Source organism: Pollicipes pollicipes, unplaced genomic scaffold, assembly GCF_011947565.3.
Source record: "Pollicipes pollicipes isolate AB1234 unplaced genomic scaffold, Ppol_2.1 Scaffold_4881;HRSCAF=5763_pilon_pilon_pilon, whole genome shotgun sequence".
Lineage (NCBI taxonomy): Eukaryota > Metazoa > Arthropoda > Thecostraca > Pollicipedomorpha > Pollicipedidae > Pollicipes > Pollicipes pollicipes.
In genome coordinates, this window is record NW_023596576.1 from 32,236,187 (window position 1) to 32,257,761 (window position 21,575).

The following is a 21,575-nucleotide window of genomic DNA, read 5'->3' on the forward strand; positions in this document are numbered from 1 at the left end:
ACGAAACATAGTCAAGTTTTTCACGTTTTCGGCATGGCGACGGAGACCCGCCAGAGGCCATGACAACGCGCGGAGCGATTCGTGCGAAGCAAGCCTGACAAAGGAAAAAAAGGACTAGGGCTCCCTTCACAAATAAAACGTACAGCTTTCGAAGAAAATCCATTTGCCTGTTGATATATTTTCGTCGAGTTATGGCTCAAGGTGAATGCCACGCTAGATCCAAATGTTCTGAAACAGCAGAAGTACCACGGAGAAACGTAACTACACGAAAAAAAGACGTCCAAGTAAGGTGCAGTGGCTGCAGACGTGGACGGCTTAGCCGGAAAATGCTCACACTTAGATATTGTAATTTACAACACGACATAATAACTGACGAATACAATGCTCTTCACAAGTTTTACAAGTCACGCGCATTTCCAAGGCATGATGGATCGATTATATCCTGGCGTTCCGCTTCAAGACAAAAGAAGCAAACATTTCGTTTTCCGATCAAATAACACGGTCTGCATCACAAGAAAACAAACGCTCCCGCAGTGCGGGGGTATTGCCCGCGGTATAGTTACTATCTGGGGAAACGAATACCGAACTGTAAAAATATGAAGGTCATGCAATCATAGTGGTTTCCTAACCGCGACGATCGAATTACCCTCTTAATTCTGCATATTTTCATAGCGTCAAAGCGAGCGGAGTGCAAGGCTCCTAATGCAATGAACCAAGCAAGTACACGCGAGTGAACATAACGTATCCTTTCATGCCACAGAATCGCCTGTCGTTTAATCTCAGGACGATTTTTTGGGATATCTTCTGGTCACGGGTTAACAGACTAACTGGCACTTTGTGCAAACCAGTGAAATATGTGGGAATTGTCCGGCTTGAAAATGAGGAGCCTCTTAAGCAACTTCACGGTCCATGAGGCATGGCCAGGTTGCATCTCACCTTGGTGTGCAGCTTTTTAGCGTTATAGGTATGTTCAGGCACTTGTATTTCAGACATTTTCGGATGTCTCGTCCGGGCTTAGGGCCCAAGTGATAAACCGAGTAAAGATAATTAGCGTTGATTTGCCATATTCACAGCAACAGCTTGCCCGATCTTGTGACGGGACAAACGGTTGATCTAACCCGACTCGTCCTCACCAGATGTTTTGCTGTACCGATTATTTTATTCATGAAGCACATTCCGTGTCATTGCTTCACATCAAACAGCAAAACAAAAGGTATAAGCAGACCATCATAACAAAACAATGACAGGATAAAGTTCCCAAATTGGCAACTCTGGTAACGTCAGCACCGGCGAATGTGTGAAAATGAACACCTCCGCGCGACCAGGGCCTTGCAAAGATATGTCTAATTTTGATATAGCATGACTGAATGACTGAATGAATTAGTAAATGAATGGGCCCGCCGGCAATATACGGCACATGCACGTTTCATCGTTTTGCTTAACATACTCGCCGCCGGCGACTGAGGGATCACTTAGTGGCATTTTGGCGTCGCAAAAATGTGGAACTCCAATCCTGTGTGTGAAGATGATGAATGAACGGGAAAACACACATGACAAATAAATGGGTGGTTACAACAAAACACACAAAATTAACCGCTTCTGCTCACGTGCAACCGTACATATGCCCCCGTGCGATTCCCGGTTCAACTGTCTACCGAGACGCGCCGTTTGTTCTCACTCTGACCGCTGGTTACCGAGATGCGACCACGGTTCCGAACGGCTGCTCGTTGGCTTTATCGTGGGTCTCAATTTCAACCTGAACGTGTCAAACCAATCAGCCAACGACGGCCCTTCCGGCCAGTGCCGCGCCCCAACCTCGGACCGCAACCGCTAGCAATCTACCCGTGGAAAACGGCCCCGTGCGCCCGCGCGTCCTGTCGAAAATTCACGGCTCAGCAATTCGCTGTTCGGCCCGGGCACGACGCAACGCAAAATTGGACGGATGAATAGACATGCGCACCCTAAGCAACACTTTTATGGGCAAGCATTCGCGCGCTTGCTTCTCTGAGCTTTCTGTAAAATGTAGACATTTGTTACGTCGATGTGCTACAGCTGGGTACATGTCTCTAGCTGTCCTGAGTGCCGAGATATGGCACAAAACGTGAAAACCGGCCGCCGAAAAGGTAAAATCCATCTTCTTAGGTCCTGTGCGCGTGACTCGTGGCATCTACCACCGTGCGACTGGCACCAGCCATCGCCCGTTTGATACCCTAGCAATGCATGCTTCTCTCGAGCCACTGCGTGCTGGGGTGCCGAGATGTGGCACAAAACGGCAAAATCATCTCGCCAGCTCGTGTGTGTCTGGCGTGCGGAACATGCAACCCCACAATTAGGACCACGTGATTACTCGCTCAATGACCTTGTCGCGCACGTCGCTATCGTCGGCGACGACAGAAAAGGTGGCAGTAGTTGCCCTGTTGTTTTCTTCAGTTGACAAGCCGAGCCCCGTGCAGTGCGACACAAGCGTAATCACCTGCACCTCAGGGCTCGTGCTGTCAACCGGCTCGTTGTGACCCAGTGGCCGGGACTAGCGCTGCTGCGGAAGTTGTGCTAGTCTGGTGTGAAACATCGGCGCCAGCATCAAGATGATGCCGGCCCAGACTGACAGACAGGGAAACGCGTCCAGAGAGGGGCGGGTCACAAAGAACGAGAAACACTTTGTTACCAGGTCGCACAATAAATGTTGTAACGCCGTGGATCGGGACAGCTACATCATTTCATAGCAGCAACAATCTGCCTAGTTGATTGACAATTTGATGAGGCGTCAAACAATAGCTACATTAGCCATCGTTTATTTGTAGACAAAGCACTCATACCGTTGCTCAATATAAAAACAATGAACTAACCTCCCGAGACACTCACAGTTCTCGCCAGACATGTCATACCTCTCACACACCACAACACTCGTTGGCGCCACCTATTGGTGACCGCACTCGTTTGGGTGTTGACCTCGCACCACTACAACCTATCGCAGCATGCCAGCCTCGTGTTGAGCCGTACCTTGCGTACCGACATGTGGCGTAAAGCGGAAAAACCGTCGAAATCGGCAAACTGCAACTTCACAGCTATAGTGCACGCGAGACGTGGCACTTGCGACACCGTAATTTTCACCACGCAATTGCCTGTTCGATTCCCTATCGCAGCATACCACTCTCGAGTCGCTTCGGACCCCGGGTGCCAAGATATCGCCAAAAACACGTAAACCCGTCGAAAATAGCAACAGCATGTTGCTACCTCACGTGGACGTGACACGCGGCACGCACGAGCGCATATCTCACCCACGCGATTTCCAGCTACATTCTCTATAAAAGTATGCTACTACCGGGCGCTGCGAGCCCTGGGAAAATCTAGGAAAATTAATTTATCCCTGTACCTGCGTGGGGGACCGAGATGATTCACAAAAAGTGACACACGGGTCTCCAAAACGTAAAGCCGTCAAAGGCGGCTATTTTCCTTTTCCAACTAATGTTCAAGTGACACCACAATCTTCTTCCTGCAATCTTGCTGCGCGAATTCATTCGCTCCGTGTCAATTTGACTCGCCAACTCCCTTCATGTCCACTCTACCCTTGTGGACTCTCCCTCTCCCTCTCTTTCTCCTTCTCCCCTCTCACTCTCTTCTCCTCTTTTTTGCCTTTCTATTTTGCCAGGTATGCCCAATGACACAATATATCCTCTGCGGAGAATGACTCGAATACCAAGCTCGCGTATATAAGATATATATATATATATATATTATATTATATATATATATATATATTATATATATATATATTATAATATTCCGGGTAGTAATATAATATTGGTATTATTATTTATTTAAATTCGTCCGGAGTAAACACCTGGGTAAATTCGCGTCGCCCAGATTTAACCCATGGGCATTTTTGAGACATTTTTTCGCCTATTGCTCCCAATGCTGCAAAACTTTCACTTTAAAACTCGGCACCGTTTGGCCTCGGCGCGGGGCAAAAGAAATGGTGGACACGCTCACTCACACCCACTTATTCCTTTAGTAATATGAGGAATACGCGTGCATCTTTTCAAGGCGCGTAAATACAGAAAAATTTCCCTCAACTCAAATATATGAAAAAATACGACATACTTCCCCTATCCATAAGACATCGTTTTTGCCAGGAATTTCCTCTTTACACTGCATTTCTGAGGTGATGACTGTAAGGCTTGCGGACATTTAGGTTGCTTCCAAAATGAGCGTTTTAAAGAATACACTGTGGCAGGCACACCGCATATTTTTGCTTTTCTTTTTGCAGGTAATTGCCCAATGAAACAATAATTCTGGGAGGAATGACGTCGATGCCAAGCTCCATGGGAAAACGAATGAGGATCACATCCATATGGCAGCTTCTGTTCCGTGACGTTACGTGCCGTGCGCAACAGGTAAAAGTGGCAGAATTTCAAGCGTTCAGGCTTGCTGGTATCGAACAACTGTTTGTTGCAGTAACATTTTGTCTGCACGTTGTAAGGAAAATAAACTTTATAACGGTCTCCGTACATCCAACCCCTTCAGGCGCCACAGCTTTTACCACTTGATACTTGTTTCGGATCGTTCAACAGACGACGTGTTTACAATTACTCATGGTAATGAAAGGACACATCAATGCAAAACTTACCCAGACTCCTCGTAAGTTTGATACTTCGGTGGAGCGATTTGATTCTTGGACAAAACCTCATTCAGAAAAGATTTGGGACTTTGCACCGTCGGATGAACTTTCACCCACTGAAAACAAAAATAATCAGTGTTTTAATCTGAATATTCATTCTGGCTCATGTTACATCAGCTCCTGCACAGAAACATAGTCACTGGCACTTATATAACGCTGGTTGATATAGGGACCGTGCAATCCGGAAGCACAACTCACAATATCAATATCAGACTGGGGGTAGTTAGCATATGGGGCAAATTACGACCCCAATCTCTCTACCTCATTGAGGCGTAGAGATTAAGAACCACAGACCTAGCAAATCTCTGACATGCGTACGCATACCTACACACCCGCACGCACATGCACAAACGCAGCGCTGGTACACACGCACACCCATCTGTACAACCACCCTAGTAAAGAAAGTCCCTAAAGCTCCTTTTGTGCCATCGTGTCAGAGTAGCGAGGCATGGAAAGATAGAGGAAACAGAAATTGAAAAAGGAAGGCAGATATTTTTGAGCACCAAAAATCGAACAATTTCCTTTACATATGAAAAGTTGCAAAATAACCAACCGTCGTACAGGGTGATCTCCACGGATTGCTCATCCGGTGGGCAGATAGCCGCTTAGCTAATTTCGAAAATACCATGAGTACTGGGGCAACCTAAAGGTTCAACAGTCTGGTCCAATGAGGTGTAATGTGCGCTTAATGCGATTTTGGTACGCATTTTAGTGTACACATCACTTCACATCCTTAAAGAAAGGGGTTACCGTAGTTAAGAAACAAAGATGTTTAAATTCAATGCAGTGCAATGCATTGTCGTACTGCTCTGATTCATTCGGTGCCATTCGTGGAACTAGTAGTTTCCTTTACCTGTCCAGAGCTTTTGGAGGCTCCAGACAAAACGAGGGCCTAAAGGACGAACGAGTACCACGAAGTCGCACTTTTACGATGGCAGCGCCTTAACCCGTATCGTTGTCAATCACAAGTTCTCCGATCAGGTCTCAGGAAACACATCTGACCCCTTCAACACTCACCAAAGGTCATTTTTAAACCATTGCCAGACAAGGGGGCCAAACAGCTCACCTCTTGGTCACCAACTTTTGAAATAAGATAGAGGACCTGGAAAAAACTAACGTGTTGAGATAAAGATCAACCTTTTGTTCAGTATAATCGGTAGCCATCCAGGTCCCCCTATGACAACACGTCGTCTTACCAAAGAAGACACCAAATGCTCTCACTGGTATCATTTCCACACAATTCAAAAATATCGTACGACGCACCGTCTCATTTGCCGTCTTTTGTTTCTGGAAATGTACAGGTTTTGGGCCAGGGTCAATTGACAGGCCTTCGAGGTCACGGAAACACCACTGCTGAAATGCCAAATAGAGTACGTGATACATGGCCCCGCTACCGGCAGGAGGCTGCGGGACAAGGTCAGGGGACAGGGAGACAATCAACGCATTGATCGTTTGTAAACCATCGAACTGTCGCTGTGTTCCTATTGAGACAATATGCGGCCTCTGAGGTCGAGCTCGGTAGTTCCGGCCACGTATATTATGCATTGCGCAGCAACACATCACGCATGTGTTTGGCTTATATTATATATATATATATATATATATATATAATTATATATATATATATATATATATAATAAGGCAATATATACATATATTATAGATATAGATATCCCTTCCTCTCCCTCTCCCTCTCACTCTCCTCCCTCTTCCCTCAAATCCCTCTCTCCCTCTCGCCATCTTACCTCTCCCTCTCCCTCTCGCCGCTCCCTCTCCTCTCCCCTCCTCTCGCCTCTCCCTCGCCCCCCGCTCCTCTCCCTCTCCCTCTCCCTCTCCCTCTCCCTCTCCCTCCCCTCTCCCTCTTCCCTCTCCCTCTCCCTCTCCCTCTCCCTCTCCCTCTCTCCCTCTCCCTCTCCAGCTCCCTCTCCCTCTCCCATCCCCTCTCCATCTCCCTCCCCTCCCTCTCCCTCTCCCTCGCCGCGCGCCGCTCTCTCTCTCTCTCTCCCTCCCGCCCTCTCTCTCTCTCTCTCTCTCTCTCTCTCTCTCTCTCTCTCTCTCTCTCTCTCTCTCTCTCTTCTCTCTCTCTCTCTTAATAATGAGGTTAAATATTCCCCCTCTCTGTTGTATGATGAACAACCACGTTGTGACGCGACAAAAAAAAAACATTCAACGCAACATGACCAACTTTTTCACATTCCTTATATCTAAAGCCATGTGAAGGGCCTTGGCCACTTTAAACGAGATCACAGTGCTACCATGGATTGCAATAATTATCATAATGCAGATGTCACGCAATGAAGAGCAATGTTGAACGAGTGCACTTTAGCTATGACAATAGACACATTTTCAACTGCAATTGAATACTGCAGCTGTAGAATATTGTAGTTGAATATTGCAGGTATGTATAAATATGCAGATACATATATATAATATATATATATATATATATATATATATATATATATAATTGATTGATTGATTGCCACAGGTGATGGCACGGCACCTCTGGTGCTGGATAATACAGGTACTAAGAAGTCCACGCCATGACCTTCCTTGACCTTTGGAAGATCAGTGATGTGAGTATGCGAGTAGCCTTTGACTGAGCCCACTGAAAAATAATCACGAATAAAACACCTCTTCACCAACCACGGCCAAAACAGCAGCCAGTGGTACTTTCCAGCTTTGAATCTTCTGACCCAGCGTGACCTCGGGCCAACAAATTCACTGCAAGTGGTCGCGTGATATGCGCAGAAATAATGCTGACGCGCTGTACCGTAATAAGACATTCTTTCGGGTGTCGGTGTCAAAAAACAGCTAAGCCATCCTTATTGCCAAAAAGTGAAATGTGCTGCTGATCTGGGGAGAAAAGAGCTTGAAAATGCCCTTCACAAATTTCTCACAGGTCACGGCAGGAGCTACGCAATCTTGTAAACTTGCCATGTCTGGTCCGAAAAAACGAGGTCAAAGCACGCACTGTCGCATGCAATTAGTTTCCGTGGTCTGTGCAGAGTAAAACTGGTTGAAACCAAAGTGCGGTTCGACCAATTCACAAACCGTCTTTGATCCTGATGTCTAACATCGCCGCACTTAAAAAACTGACACACAGGTGTGTCATTTCTGCGAAGCAACGAATATTTACCAGCAATATTTCGGTGGAGGGGGGGGTCCATGACCTGACCGGCTTTGGACTACGACACAGAGTGTTTTTCTTACATTGCGATACAGTGGACGAGATTTTTTCAAACCAGCTTTTGCGACAAAATCCAGCTCGGTGAATGTGAGACTTCAAATACGGAGTTGGCAGTTGACAACACTGCTGCGCATCTTGCAACCATTGCTAATACTTTGTGGCATCGGTTTGATGAAGTTACCTTCCGACGAGTAAATGCTCCAAAAATCGCGGGCAAAAGAAGCACGCGAAGGGCGTGGGTATGGTCGATTCGGCTCCGCCACTGGCAAAAAGCTCGAAACTGGATGCTCCATCACATATTGTTGAAATATTGGGGAGTAAGTGAAACATTGCGAGACGTGTTCTCCGTACAAATTGCGGCTACAAAATAGGTATGCGACGATAAATTCTTTGCGCATGACCTATTGGTGTTAGGACTATACTTCGTACAAGCAAAACAGGGCTTGTGCTCCTGCTTATTGTTTCCGTTACCATGCCATTGGAGTTTTTGTGCTGACTATAACTGAACTTCAATATGCTAGGAGATTCTGAAAAAGCACGTTATTATTAAAACATGTGTAATGTTCTCAAAATACAGCATGGCACGGATTTAAGACTTTGTATCATACTATCACAATACCATGCCAACATGGCATGTCACATCAAGGCCATTCCACAAGGCTTTTGGGAAATGCTCGTGGGCCACACACGTCTACTTGGCACGGACTCGGTGACATTTTGATAAAAGCCTATGCAACTAGTCTTGTAAATATCATTAGAATTGTGCCAATAAGGTGCAAATTCCTTGCGCGTAGTTCTGTACTCGACGACTAAATATTAGCGACTGACAAGTTGAAAGAGGAAGATCGTTTGTTTACACGAATGATTTGCCTTGCATATTCACACAACTTCGAACACTCCGCGGCGTCATACAATCATGCATGTCCATCTCATTGCAAACAAAAACTTGTTTTGATTTCGAATTTTTGCACCTCATGGTTCAGTCGGACAGCACTTAGGGGTTTGGCCCGTGCTGTTGACGTCCAAATGGGACCATCTGTGTCAGCTTCTCATTATATGGGATTCTCTCTGGACACGAGCTCACCTGTCTGTCTCTTGCCACCTCCCTTGTTATCAAACCCAGTGAACCGGAAGGGTCGCTTCGTTCCTTCGGCTATCTCGTCGCAGCCAAGCTGAACAGTTAATGTTCATTCAATTCGAAAGTGGTAAACCGAAATGAGATTGTTCTTAGTTGATTGTTTTTCACACAACCCTGCATTTATAAAAACGACGAGCTGAGGAAATGATAACTCAGAAGTTCCTCACAACTGCGCGGACTTCACGGCGGGAATATTTCAGCCTATCCATTATAACCCAGCTACCAGGCTCAAGCTCTCTATAGTAAACCGAATCATCCACGATGTAGGAACAAAGCGTACTGTTACAGCCGTCCCAGCAACCACTGCCAAAGCTCTGTGAATGTTCTTTCCATGGGTAGCGACCAGGCGAAAAGCGTTGGTGAGATCGCCGTTACAACACTTGGAGAATTAACTCTAGGCGTTACGTCAAACTGTTATTGTCAGTTTACACAACGCTATTTCTCTCAGCTCCAGACCAGGTCAATGTGACCGTGCCATCCGTACGGCTTGGAGCGAGGAGCGTTGAGACTTCGGGCCGCGTTGACGACAATGGCCATTTTCCGTGTCATTCCTACCCTGTTGCGACAGGCATCCGTAGACGATGCAACTGCGAGGTTCTTGCTGTCGGAGCGCTCCCGAATTTTACTTAGAAAGTCTTGAGCGGCCGATTCTCTCGCGTCCTTCTTTCGGCTGCCGCGCCCTCTGCCCACATGTTCGTAGCCGTCAGCTTCCACGGTCGCTACAAACATTCCGGAACCTGAAAATGTGAAACAAAACAATAATGAGTTTCTGGTTCGTCTGCTACTTGAAGTTTTTCACTACTGCGCGGATATCATTGTGGGAGTATTTCAGCCTTTCCATTTAACTCACCTAACAGGACTCATCCTTTTTACATACAGCCTTCGATGCCGAAGACGCACCAACTAAATATGCTCGGTCACACTGGACAGTGAGTGTCCGTTACCTACCGAAATCCCACGAAAATCCAGGAACAGGGAGATCGTAAAGGGAATAGTACAATTTGAGCCCCCACCTGCATGAAAACGCATTACTGGACTCGTACATACGACGGTAGTGATTGTCTTATACCTCACAGAAAAACTAGGAAAGTGGAGATATAAATTCAAAATTGCCTGCCTATGATTCGTCTCAATTTTTCAGGGTTTTTTAAACAGCGAGCTACAGTTTTTATGGGTCATCACCATGCAGGGGATTAAACAAGAAGCAATTGTCAGCAATTACTGTTGTCGCGCGCATCACTATCACACACCACAATACTCGTTGGCGCCACCTATCGGTGACCGCACCCGTTTGGGTGTTGACCTTGCACCGCTACACTACGATACAGCGTATATCTAAGAATTAGAATGAGCGCAAAATACGTGAACATGGAAACGAATTTAATCAAACAGGTATCATCCATCACGGTTCATTCAAACACCCCATCGAGTTCACGTGTAGACATATATGACACCTCATGCATCAATTAGACGTAAAACGGTTTCAATTCAACAGGCATTGCTCATCGCGCGTCAAGCATCATTCATACTGTAAACGATTTTGAGCTAGCATCAGACATCAAGGCACACATCATGTTCGCATAATCGGCCATGATTAGCCCTGTACGTCAAGGCTTTGTAGACGATTTTTGCTACAAAAAAATCATCTTGTTTTCCCGTGTGGGTGGTCCTGCGCCCTGTGGATCGCTTCGAGCTCTGAAAGGGGCATAGGGTCCGTGCCTCTCTAGATTTCAGCCCGAACGTTATTGGCCTAAAAGTGGTCGCCAAAAGAGGCGTTTCCTGTTTTGTTTTTAGCGTTTCGCGGGCTTTAATCATACCTCAAACACGTAGGGCGCGTCATAAAACATGTCCCCGCACGTTTTTCATAGTGTTTACAATCAATTTCGTAAACCACTTATTTTTTCACCTCTTTTCGTGCCTTTTAGAGAATATGCAACCAGTTCTTTAGGTTTGTTCCTACCCATCTGTGGGATACCAGAGACTTTTTAAAAGAGGCTCCCAATCATTCACAGGTAGAAGGGTAAGCAGAGGGCAGCATGTTCCTCAGTGTATATGTCGTCAACTTACATGGCAACGCCGTGAAAACTAATGCACACAAACATCGCCATGAAATTGATGCTTTCCATCTATTAAAACAGAATATCTGCGGTCCTTTAGAACAGCGTCTTGATAAAGTTTTCTCGTTCGAATACTATCGAAAGCAATTGGGCACACCAATAGGGATCACATGCGCTCCTGCTCTGGTGATAATATTTTTAGACCACTCGATCATGAATGCCCTGGCCGCCAGCCCATTGAAACCAACTATCTACGCTAGATACATCGATGATTTTGCTTGAGTGTGGAGGCACGGATTGTGCCCTTGAATAATTTTCAGAGCTCATGAACAAGCATCCAAATCTAGCCTTTACGTTAAAGCACACAAGGGTCGGAAGGGTGGCCCCATATTTTGATACGCAGGTGACGGTGGAAAGAAGGAACAACCGCACAACGTTACAAACGGGGCTCTTTATCAAGACCCCCAACGATAGGTATAGTTCTGCGCCGTGAATCTGCGCATCCAACTTCCATTAAGCACAACAAAATTCGTAGCATGTTCCGTATGGCCCTTAACAGCTCATCGAGTAGTGAAAATGAAATCAAGAGCGTAAACAAAATATGGACTTCGCTGTCGGTCAACGGACATCCTCCGCGACTTTAGGTAGAGTGCTACAAGAAGTAAAATAAATTTAGAGCGCGTAGGGGGATGGGTGGTAGGAGACGGGGACGCGCCCTATCGGACAACGAATTCTTAACGCTCCCGTAGATAGACGAGCACTTGGTTTGGAAAACCAAAGATATCGTTAGAAAATGGAAACTGCGCGTACGAATAGCATGGAAGAACGATAATACGCTAAGATAGTCTCTGACGAAATCTCCTGTCTCGATGCCAGAGTGCCCGGTTGGCAACCCATGTCATCTATGCAAGTCTGGGTTTCAAGGTGCTGCAAAAAAAATGTGGCTTACGAAACCAAGTGTAAACTATGTGAAAAACATGAGAGCGACATAGTCTATGCCTGGGAGTCCACGCGTTCTATTCGTTTGAGATACAATGAACACCTGCAAGACGCTAAAAACAAATCACGAATCACAAATACCCCATTCGACGACCATTTTTGGACAAACACGCTGTTGCTGAAATCCCGGGAGGTATGGACCCTTTGCCCCTTTCGGAGCTCAAAGCCATCTACAGAGCACAGGACCACCCAGACATGAAAATAAGTGAATCTATTCTAATAAAAAGTCGGCGACCAAACTTTAACGCACAGAGCTCATTATGGCCCATTCTGCGAACGTGATGTGTCTTGATGCGTGATGCTTGCCAGTCACAAATCGTTTACATGCATAAGTGACGCCTGACGCACGACGAGCGATGCCCGTTTGATCGAAGTCGTTTGCATGTATTATTGATGCGTGAGGTACGATGTCTGTCTACACTTGAACTCCTTGGATGTTTGAATGAAGCGCGATGCATGTCTTTACTTGCATTCGTTTCCCTGTTCATGTATTTTTTGCGTATTTCGATTCTTAGATATGCACTGTATCGTAGTAGTGACCGGCAATTGCTCCTTGTTTAATCCCCTGAATGTTGGTGACCTGTAAAAGGTGTGGCTCGCTGTTTAAAAAAACAATGGAAAATTGCGTACGATAACAGACAGGCAATTCTGAATTTACTTTTCCTAGTCGATTCGATAGGCATATTGCCGAAAAATCAACGCATCTACATCTCCATTGTCCTGGCTTTCAACGAGGAATAAGACTCTTACTACCGTCTTATCTACGTGCATAATGTTTTTCGCAAATGCACGCAACAACGCGCGCAACTACTGGACTCCTTGCACAAAAGGAATATCAGGCTTTCAGTTGTTCAGTGATATATATATATATATATATATATATATATATATATATATATATATATATATTCAAGCCACTGTCTCAATGTCAGCCATAGCTTTACTGCCTCTTTTTACTCAGCGAGAGTTTTGTTACTTGCACTGTAAACAGAAAGGAAGCTAAAAAATAAACAAGAATATTAATTTCGAGTCCCAAACAGATTATCAAAATGGCATACTAAGGAGAAGCACGTCGACTCAGACGTTTAAATAAAACAAGGACCCTCAACCAGATGTTTTAGGATCCCATGACAACTAAAGCTATACGCTATTTCCTTAGGGTGCCTCTGAATGTTTGTCTGTCTGTCCCGTTTTGAGTGGCGTCGTCCACGGGCTGTACAGCAGGCCGCTGAACGGTAAAATTTGGGCACGACGAGCGGGCGCACGACGCGGGTTTCCACGGGTAGATTGCGAGCCGCTGTGGCCCAGGGTTCGATCTGGCACGTTTTAGGCCTATCGGTTTTGCATCAGCGACCTGAAAATATGGTCCACGGCGAAGCTGACGAGCAGGCGCATCTCAGTCCCCAGGGGTCGGAGCGACGAGAAACTGGCACATGTAGGTACATAGTTAGATGAGCAACCGCGCGATGTCAGATGCTCGGTAGCAGTTGTCACATGTCACGTGCAAAGGAGCAGTCAAGGTGCATTTGCCAGGCTTTCCAATTTTTCATCTTTTATTACACTGCTCGGCAGCCAAGGCGGGTAGAAGCGCGATACCAATTTCAAAGCGTCGACAAACATACCGTATACAATTATTGTGGCCAACGCAAGTTTGAGCGACGCACGACCGCACCGATAATCGTCGGGCAAGCCGGCAATTTCGGCATTTCGAAAAAGCGGTGTCGAATGCAAAACACTGTCGTCGAAACTGCAGCCAGAGTCGTGGCAAAATTTACATCGTTATGCGCTCCAATTCATTGCCTGTATTCACCAGTCCTTTCTTTCTCATCCCGTGCATTGCACCATACAGACATCCACTTCGCCCAAAGGATTGCAATTTCACAGTTTTGTGCCGTCCAAATGCCATCAGTTAACCGCTCTGCCGCTACAGGTGAGTATTTCCAATAAAACGACGAAATCCGCACGACCTTCAACACTGGTTTATGCGCTAAAGAAAGCACCAATAAAATCAACTAGTGCTGAAGCGATGAGGTAAGGATTTAGATGTGACGATTAAACGTAATGCTTGAACCCCTTACGTTCCGAGTCATATAAGCCCAACGTAATGAGCGGAGAAAAACTTGCAAGAGATGCAACGAGTAAACTCATGAAATACAGCTCCTGCAAAACGGAGCCTGCTGCTACCGCAACACAACACGTCCAGTGCCTCACCGGCGTGGGTTTTGGAATCACTGCGGTTTGACGGCACAAACATTGCAGTTGCGTCGAACAAGTAAACTGTGGGTCTGTATCTCTGGAAATATATCAAATGGAGTTCTTCAGGGTTTGCGAAAACCACCTCCCAGCACGGACACACACGTGAAGAGTGTGGGGGAGGAGGCAAGCGGTTTTTGGCCGAATCTCATCAACGCCAGAACCAATTCACCCATGCCGCTAAACGACAAATGGCCTACGGATGACGTGTGTTTTCCATGGCCACGTGCGTCTCTGGTAATCAGCACATCACACCCAGCTCCCCTGGTCGCAGGTCTTGTCGCCCAGGAAGTCCAATGGAAGATGATAGGCGCAATCCAAGACATTTTTAAAAATCGTCCATGGAGCACCGCAGGTCCTTCCATGCGTTTCAAAGGGTCAGTTCCGTCGCTTAGCGAAACAGACCCCCAATAACTTGTTCTCACCCATTGTGTCTGTATACTTTGGTTGCTTTTTCTCTCTTCCCAACAATGCATACAAATGATTTGCACAACTTTCACCCTGAGGTCTTTCACCCATGTTGAAGACAACCCAGAAGATCTTCAACCTCTTCAGATCTGTGGGACAGAACCGAGGTATGGTCACAGCCAGGTAACAGTAAAATGCCCCAATAGACTTATTCAGAAAATACTCGCAGGCTACCGGGGCAATTCATCCACAGCCAATTCAGGATCAGATGTACAGATGGAGATTTAATTGGAAAATACTTATAGCATGTTGGGACAAATCATAAGTCTTATCAGGCCACCTACCTCCATCAATATGCATCAGATATGGCTGTAGTTTGAATACATAATTCTAAACCACTTGCATCTAACAAACTTCACAGGTGTGGACATTTGTCACACCAAAATTGGAGCTTCATATGAGTCAGACATCATCATGTGTACCATTTGCATGTGTTTCAAAGTTATGCTCATGCAGAATGATGCAGCTGAATGGTACTGCACATGCACAGCTGGCATGGCCATAGACATAATTTGTGTGACTACTTCACGAGCATATGATTACACCCACCAGGAATGGTGCTGTAACTATGCTGGCTGTATCCTTTTCCCTTTCCCACATGATGCCCCCCTCCCCAACATCCACCTAGACATCTGTGACTTCTAGTGTCAACCTCCCAGACAATACCCATACAGAGATCCAGACAACTGCATACCCTCTGATGCTTGAGTTTTATTTTTGTACTCCAGCCTTGTTACCACAAAAGGTCTCTGAAGAATCTTTTGTGCCATAAAATGCTATGCCATAACTCAAAGGGATAGCTTGAAGAAAAGCAAGCTTACAAAGACCACCATACCTGGCCAGATATATGGCAGAGTGCTACATGCATTGCTAGTGCCTATTCCAACATTCAAATCAAATAGGTCATTAAGTTTCCCAGAAGTATCTGAAGACTAGCACAATTCCACTGTAGCACCAATATTTATGAAGGGAACCAAAAAATGCCAGCAACTACAAGCCTGTCAGTCTAACCTCACCAGTATATAATATCAACAACAAATTATTACAGCTAGCATTCAGTCATACTTAGATAGGCATCAGCCGATAAATAACAGTCAGCTGTGGTTTTCTTTCCGGTATGTCCAGCTTGGAGAAGTTTAAAGTTCATGGACCATGCTACTAGTCTTAACAATATGGGCAATAGTTAAGATATTGTTTATCTAGATATTAGAAACCAAGACCTTAGATCCCAAGGCCTTTACTTTTTACAAGATACAAAGACTTTTATTTTACTTACAGTGTTTCAAAACTTGCCAGACCAGCACTTTCTCTATCAGTTCAAACTGCATGGCACTGAGGGAAGAATTCTAGGCTGAGCAAGAGCTTCACTGTTACACAGACAACACAGAGTACTGTTTAATGGTGTAAAATCTCAGAGACTACTGGGAGCTTGGTTCCACAGGGTTCAGTGTCAGGCCTTTTCCTCTTTGTCATTGTAAATAATATCAACATAGGATTGACAAGCAAGGTGCTAAGAATTGCTGGTGGTATCAAATTAGTAGGTGTCAAAAAATCCTACCCAGGAAAACCAAATCAACTTGACTTAGACAAACAAGTGAACTGGGCTTCACCGTAGCAGATGTCGTTCAGTGGTGACCAGTGTGAGGTGTCAGATCCTGGAAGTCTTGGCGGTTATGGCATTAGTTATGAAATGGGAGGCCAGGGGACCAAGATAGAAGGCAAATGGTTTTCCTTTGGTGGGATTGGAAGGTTGAAAAGCAGCATAGGACAGTGTGGGTGTACTTTCCTACCTAACGTTGGAAAAAATCATTGTACACCATTCGTCGTGTTTACCGCAATACATATCGTAAATAATCTCAAAACAGGTAGAATCATGCTCCTACCTTCGAATTTTGATAACCTCGATGGCGAGCCCCCAAGCGCCGCAAACACTCGGCAACCCCGACCCCAGGGTGACTGCCACGCTATTGGTGCGTGATGACGACATTTCTGCTTATCAAGGACCATAGAAATGTGCGGCGACCAAGGTAACAATAATAATGCAATGAAATATATTTACTGCGTATCCAAGCAGTCGAGCGGTATTGCACGGGAGCTGAAGATGGAGTTGCACGAAGTGAAATCGTTTAGGGACTTGTTAAAACTGAATTTCGAGACCGAGGACCCAGATGACCTTTTGAGACTTCTCCGCGAAAACGGTCTCATAAGAAAAGTAGGAAAAATGTGCTGTGCAAGAAGGCGCATGGTGGAAGGAGCGTTTGGTCAAGGCATAGTGTTTGGCAAGGCTTGGCGCTGTACCAAGTGCCGAAACATCAAGCGTGTTGTAGACGGCAGCTTTTTCGCCGGTTTACACCTCAGACCGTTTGTCATACTGGAGATGGCCTGCGCGTACGTTGTGGTCGGCGTAAATGAAAGTGCCATGAAGGACTCAATCGGCACCACTCCCAGTAAAAAGATGGTAGTGAACTGGCTTCAGTTCTGTCGAGACGTGATGTCTAAGGATCTAATGCGCGGCCCAAACGTGTCAAAGTTGGGGGGGGACCGGGAAAAGCCATAATTGTCGACGAAACAGCCCTATCAAGGCGAAAATATAATCGTGGGCGACGGGTCCCTGGGGAAACATGTTGGATAATGGGCATTTACGACCCGGAAAACAAAGTTGGAGTTCTCGAGTTCATTCAAAATAGGTCAATGGGAGAGATGATACCGAAAATTCAAAAACATGTAGAGCAAGGTAGCAGGGTAAACACCGATGAGCACCGAAGCTACGGCTCGCTCGAAAGCCTCGGCTACATTCACCGCACAGTAAACCATACCCAAACATTTGTAGCGGACGACGGCACACACACCAACCACGTCGAAGCCTACTTCGGCCGAGTAAAGCGCTTCCTTCGCAAGCGACATGCCACGAGCCTGGAATTAATCCCAGGTTATCTCGATGAGTTCATGTGGAGGGAACGCCACAAGACGTGGCTGTGGGCAGACTTTCTTCACGCTGTCCAACGCCAGTATCGCGTGTAGGTAAGTTTATGAAACAGGCAGACCAGAAAGATCAGAATAGGCCAGAACCAAGCTAACCTAACCTAACCTAACCTAACCTAACCTAACCTACCTTACCTAACCTAACCTAACCTAACCTAACTAAACTTAACTAAACTAAACTAAACTAAACTAAACTAAACTAAACTAAACTAACCTAACCTAACCTAATCTAACCTAACCTAACCTAACCTAACCTAACCTAACCTCCCCACCCTATATCCCCTTCAACCCAGCATCCCATTGGCATCCATGTTCCATGCCATATACCGCTGCCATATAGTGAGCTTTTATTTAGCTGTCATGTTCTCATTTTGCTTTACATTCCCCACCCAATCCCCCTGCAACCCATGGTCCCGTTGGCGTCGAGGATCAAATTTCATGGATTCTTGTTATCTTGGCCCGGTACATTTTTATGGTTCTTGATGCTGCTTGATGCGCAGCAATGTTGAGACCCGAGCAGTAATGGCGCCGGTGTCGCGGGTGCTGTGTGTGTGCGGCGCTCGGGAGCTCACCATCGTAATTATAAAAGAATTGAAATTATTGTAAATAAATAATTATTATAAAAAATTATTATAAAAATTATTATTATATATAATATAAATAAATTATTATAAAAAATTGAAATAATTATAAAAAATTCTTGGTAAGCAGAAATATTGTATTTATGCAACGGCAACGCAGAAACGGCGCTGGGGAGTCCAGGCGGTGCGGTGCGCGCGGCGCTCGGGGGCCCGCCATCGAAGTTATTGAAATTCGAAGGTAGGAGCATGATTCTACCTGTTTTGAGATTATTTACGATATGTCCTGCCTTAAACACGACGAATGGTGCACAATGATTTTTTCTAACGTTAGGTAGGAAAGTACACCCTGACCGCATAGGACTGCTAGCGGCAAGACATTTCTGATACTAGAAATTACGAACAGTAATGTCCATTGCACAAATAGTTATGCTGTAAGAAATATTTATTGGTTTATGCCAGACCACTGCATCCTTTACCTGGCCGCCGACAACACAACCACCATGCAGACGCCCGGACCCCCAGGCGACGCCCCTGTAGCAACAACGACACAGGGGTTTTTACCAAGGCTATCTAACGAGGTAGAACCGTCCGGTCCGAAAAAAGTGGCAAAATAGAGCTTGCTTGAGAAAAGAGGTAGTTTGGAAGCAAAACCTGCATGACGTCAAGTATACCATATTTGATGACGTCAGTGGCACGGAGCCCTGTCACTTAGCCAGCTGACTGTTACACAACCCATCAATTTGAATAGTGGGCACGTCTTGGTGGCGTGCGGCTGGCGGTTACCCGTTGGACTGAGAAGAAATTATCCGTCATTTCGCTATTCGCACACATTTCTGGAATGAGCAGTGAGTCATGGAACAGTTAAGCCTCATCAGAATTTACGATTTTTGCATGTATGATGATATAACACGGGATTATATGCCATGCGGCGTTTGTGGCGCATTGCATTCCATGACCAGGCATGTCGTTAGATAGCCGTAGGCTTGTCTGTGCGGTTTGTGCCTGGTGGCAGAGTTGAACAGCTCAGCTTGCATAATTTACTTTGCCTATAGGTATGGTTATATGAACATTTGCAATCTTGATTTGTAATAGCTCTCGCTCTTCTTATCAGTGATGTGAGTGCAGTAAGGTAAGTACAGTAAAACCCTATGATATTGGCTTTATGATGCTGCTGTCAAGTGTTTCTTTATATCAGGGTTTGTACACATATGCATAATAAAATGTTCACAGACTGATCATTTTAAATGCTGCCAATTGTTCAAGACAAACTGCTCACGAGATCTCTCGTACAAGGCGTAGTCATGGCAACTGGCCACAATCCACTGATATAAGGCGCCAATCAACTGCGACACGCGATGCGCTACAAATGCCGCATGACGTTTTGCCCTAGTTATGTACAACCCACGGAAGAATATAAAATTGTGATGAGGTCGAACTGCATGAAAAAACCGTGGACCACTCATTCAGAGTCCAACCGGGAAGCGCCAGCCGCACGCCCCCAAAACATACTCACCATTCAAACTAGTGGGCTGTGTAACAGTCAGCTGGCTAATTGGGAGGCTTCCGTGCCACTGACGTCATCAAATATGGTATACTTGACGTCATGCAGGCTTTGCTGCCAAACTACCTGTATTCTCACGCAAGCTCGATGTTGCCACTTTTTGATAGTGTTAACCGATACGGATGACACCCCCCTGGTTTTTACCTTCCGGCCGACTATGTTTGCGGAGGGAAGAGCGTCGGCTTAGGTCTGTAATGAGGGCCGGCTAATCAGCTGACGACACGTCGCTGCCAGGCTGGGTAAATCATCTCAATGACAAGTTTGTTGCTGGTCGAAACGTCACTGGTAGAAATGTAAAAAACGAACTTCTTTTACTTCTCACAATATCACAAGGATTTATCAGCCACTTATGATGGCAACATTGAAAACCAAGCAGGTATTCGTAATAACACGTGTCCTTCATCCGACTGATGGCCTCACTGGTACAAATGAATCGGTCATCAGTTGAAAACTATCAGTGGGACACGTTTTTCGGGATGTATTTTCCCGATGCTCACGTCGTTCCGGGAGACTGTTATGGTGTACGTGCATCTACCTACGTACTCGTGGTTTACATTCTTGTGCCATTTGAAAAATAAATGAAGAAAATAAGCTGCGTTTTACCTTCTGCTCATGACGTCACGTGACACGAGTTATGGTCTTCGTTTCGTATCACTGTGGAACCTGATAATGGCAGAAAACCACCTTTCCCAGCAGGCTTCCTCAAGAAACTACTGCAAGAAGGTCCAAGTAATCCATGAACAAACCGCATTCAGGCATGTCCACACTGAGCTGCCAATGGGGCCGGAAAAAGACATGAACTGGCTCAACGTTTTCGGTTACCGGCATTATCGGTCTTTAACAAACATTCCAAAATAGTGTCCATCGGTGCAACCAGTGGTGGACATCATTTTGACATGGTTTAGACGGCAATGGTTCCTCCTAGACTTGAAACGCGGGTTCCGTGAGTGTTATGGCACCCTCACCATTAGACACTCTGAGAATGTATGTAGAGCATTAACGTTATGACAATGGATGGGAAGAATCGACTACAATATGACTATGAGCTCCCTTACTTTCTGAGACGTTCCTCCGCCTATGTTTCGGGTGCCAACGCCAGATTTTGTATTACATTTGCAGCCCAACTCTTAAATTTACCTTCCGGCCGTCTGCTATGAACTCTCCAATTGCAATGCGTGGCGTTGCTTTGCTGCGTTTGGAAACGACTGCAAAGTGTTTGAAATTATTCCTGAACAAAATGTCTTTTAGGTGAGTCCACTTCGAGTCAATAGTATGGCCGTTGATGTGCATAATCGTAATTTTTACCTTTTGGGCCGTCAGCGTTATACACCCATTTCAAACGTGCCAATTTACTTTCAATCGATGCAACTATCAGCAACACCATTTTAAGAAAGTGTTTGATATGGACAGACCATGCTGTCGGCCGATACGTAAAGAGCTGTGTTTTAAGCCTATCACCGGCCCTATTGGTAACTCTTGTTGCATCGTGTGCTGGTTGGGATAAGTACGCTTTTCTACGTGTCATGTGCGATCGTTGGACTTGATTTTTCAGGTAAAAATAGTTTTCATTGTATATACATTTAGCCGCATGCACACCGTGTTTCACGTTCGAAGGCTCGTGTAGGTAATGCGTAGGCCTTAAAGCGCGCTCTGGTTATGTGCCCTGGA

The 21,575-nt window shown here is 45.6% G+C and overlaps 1 protein-coding gene across 1 annotated transcript in view; it reads right to left on the reverse strand.

The window, feature by feature from the left end:
* LOC119100982 (uncharacterized) overlaps positions 1-16,730 on the reverse strand; it is a 34,409-nt gene extending 17,679 nt beyond the window's left edge. The window contains exons 1-3 of the mRNA XM_037224215.1: positions 16,667-16,730; positions 14,741-14,872; positions 9,562-9,743 (exon numbers count right to left, since the gene is read on the reverse strand). Coding sequence (XP_037080110.1) covers positions 9,562-9,743; positions 14,741-14,834 — 276 coding nt within the window. The 5' untranslated portion in view covers positions 14,835-14,872; positions 16,667-16,730. The remainder of the gene's footprint in view (positions 1-9,561; positions 9,744-14,740; positions 14,873-16,666) is intronic.
* Positions 16,731-21,575: the final 4,845 nt, after the last annotated feature.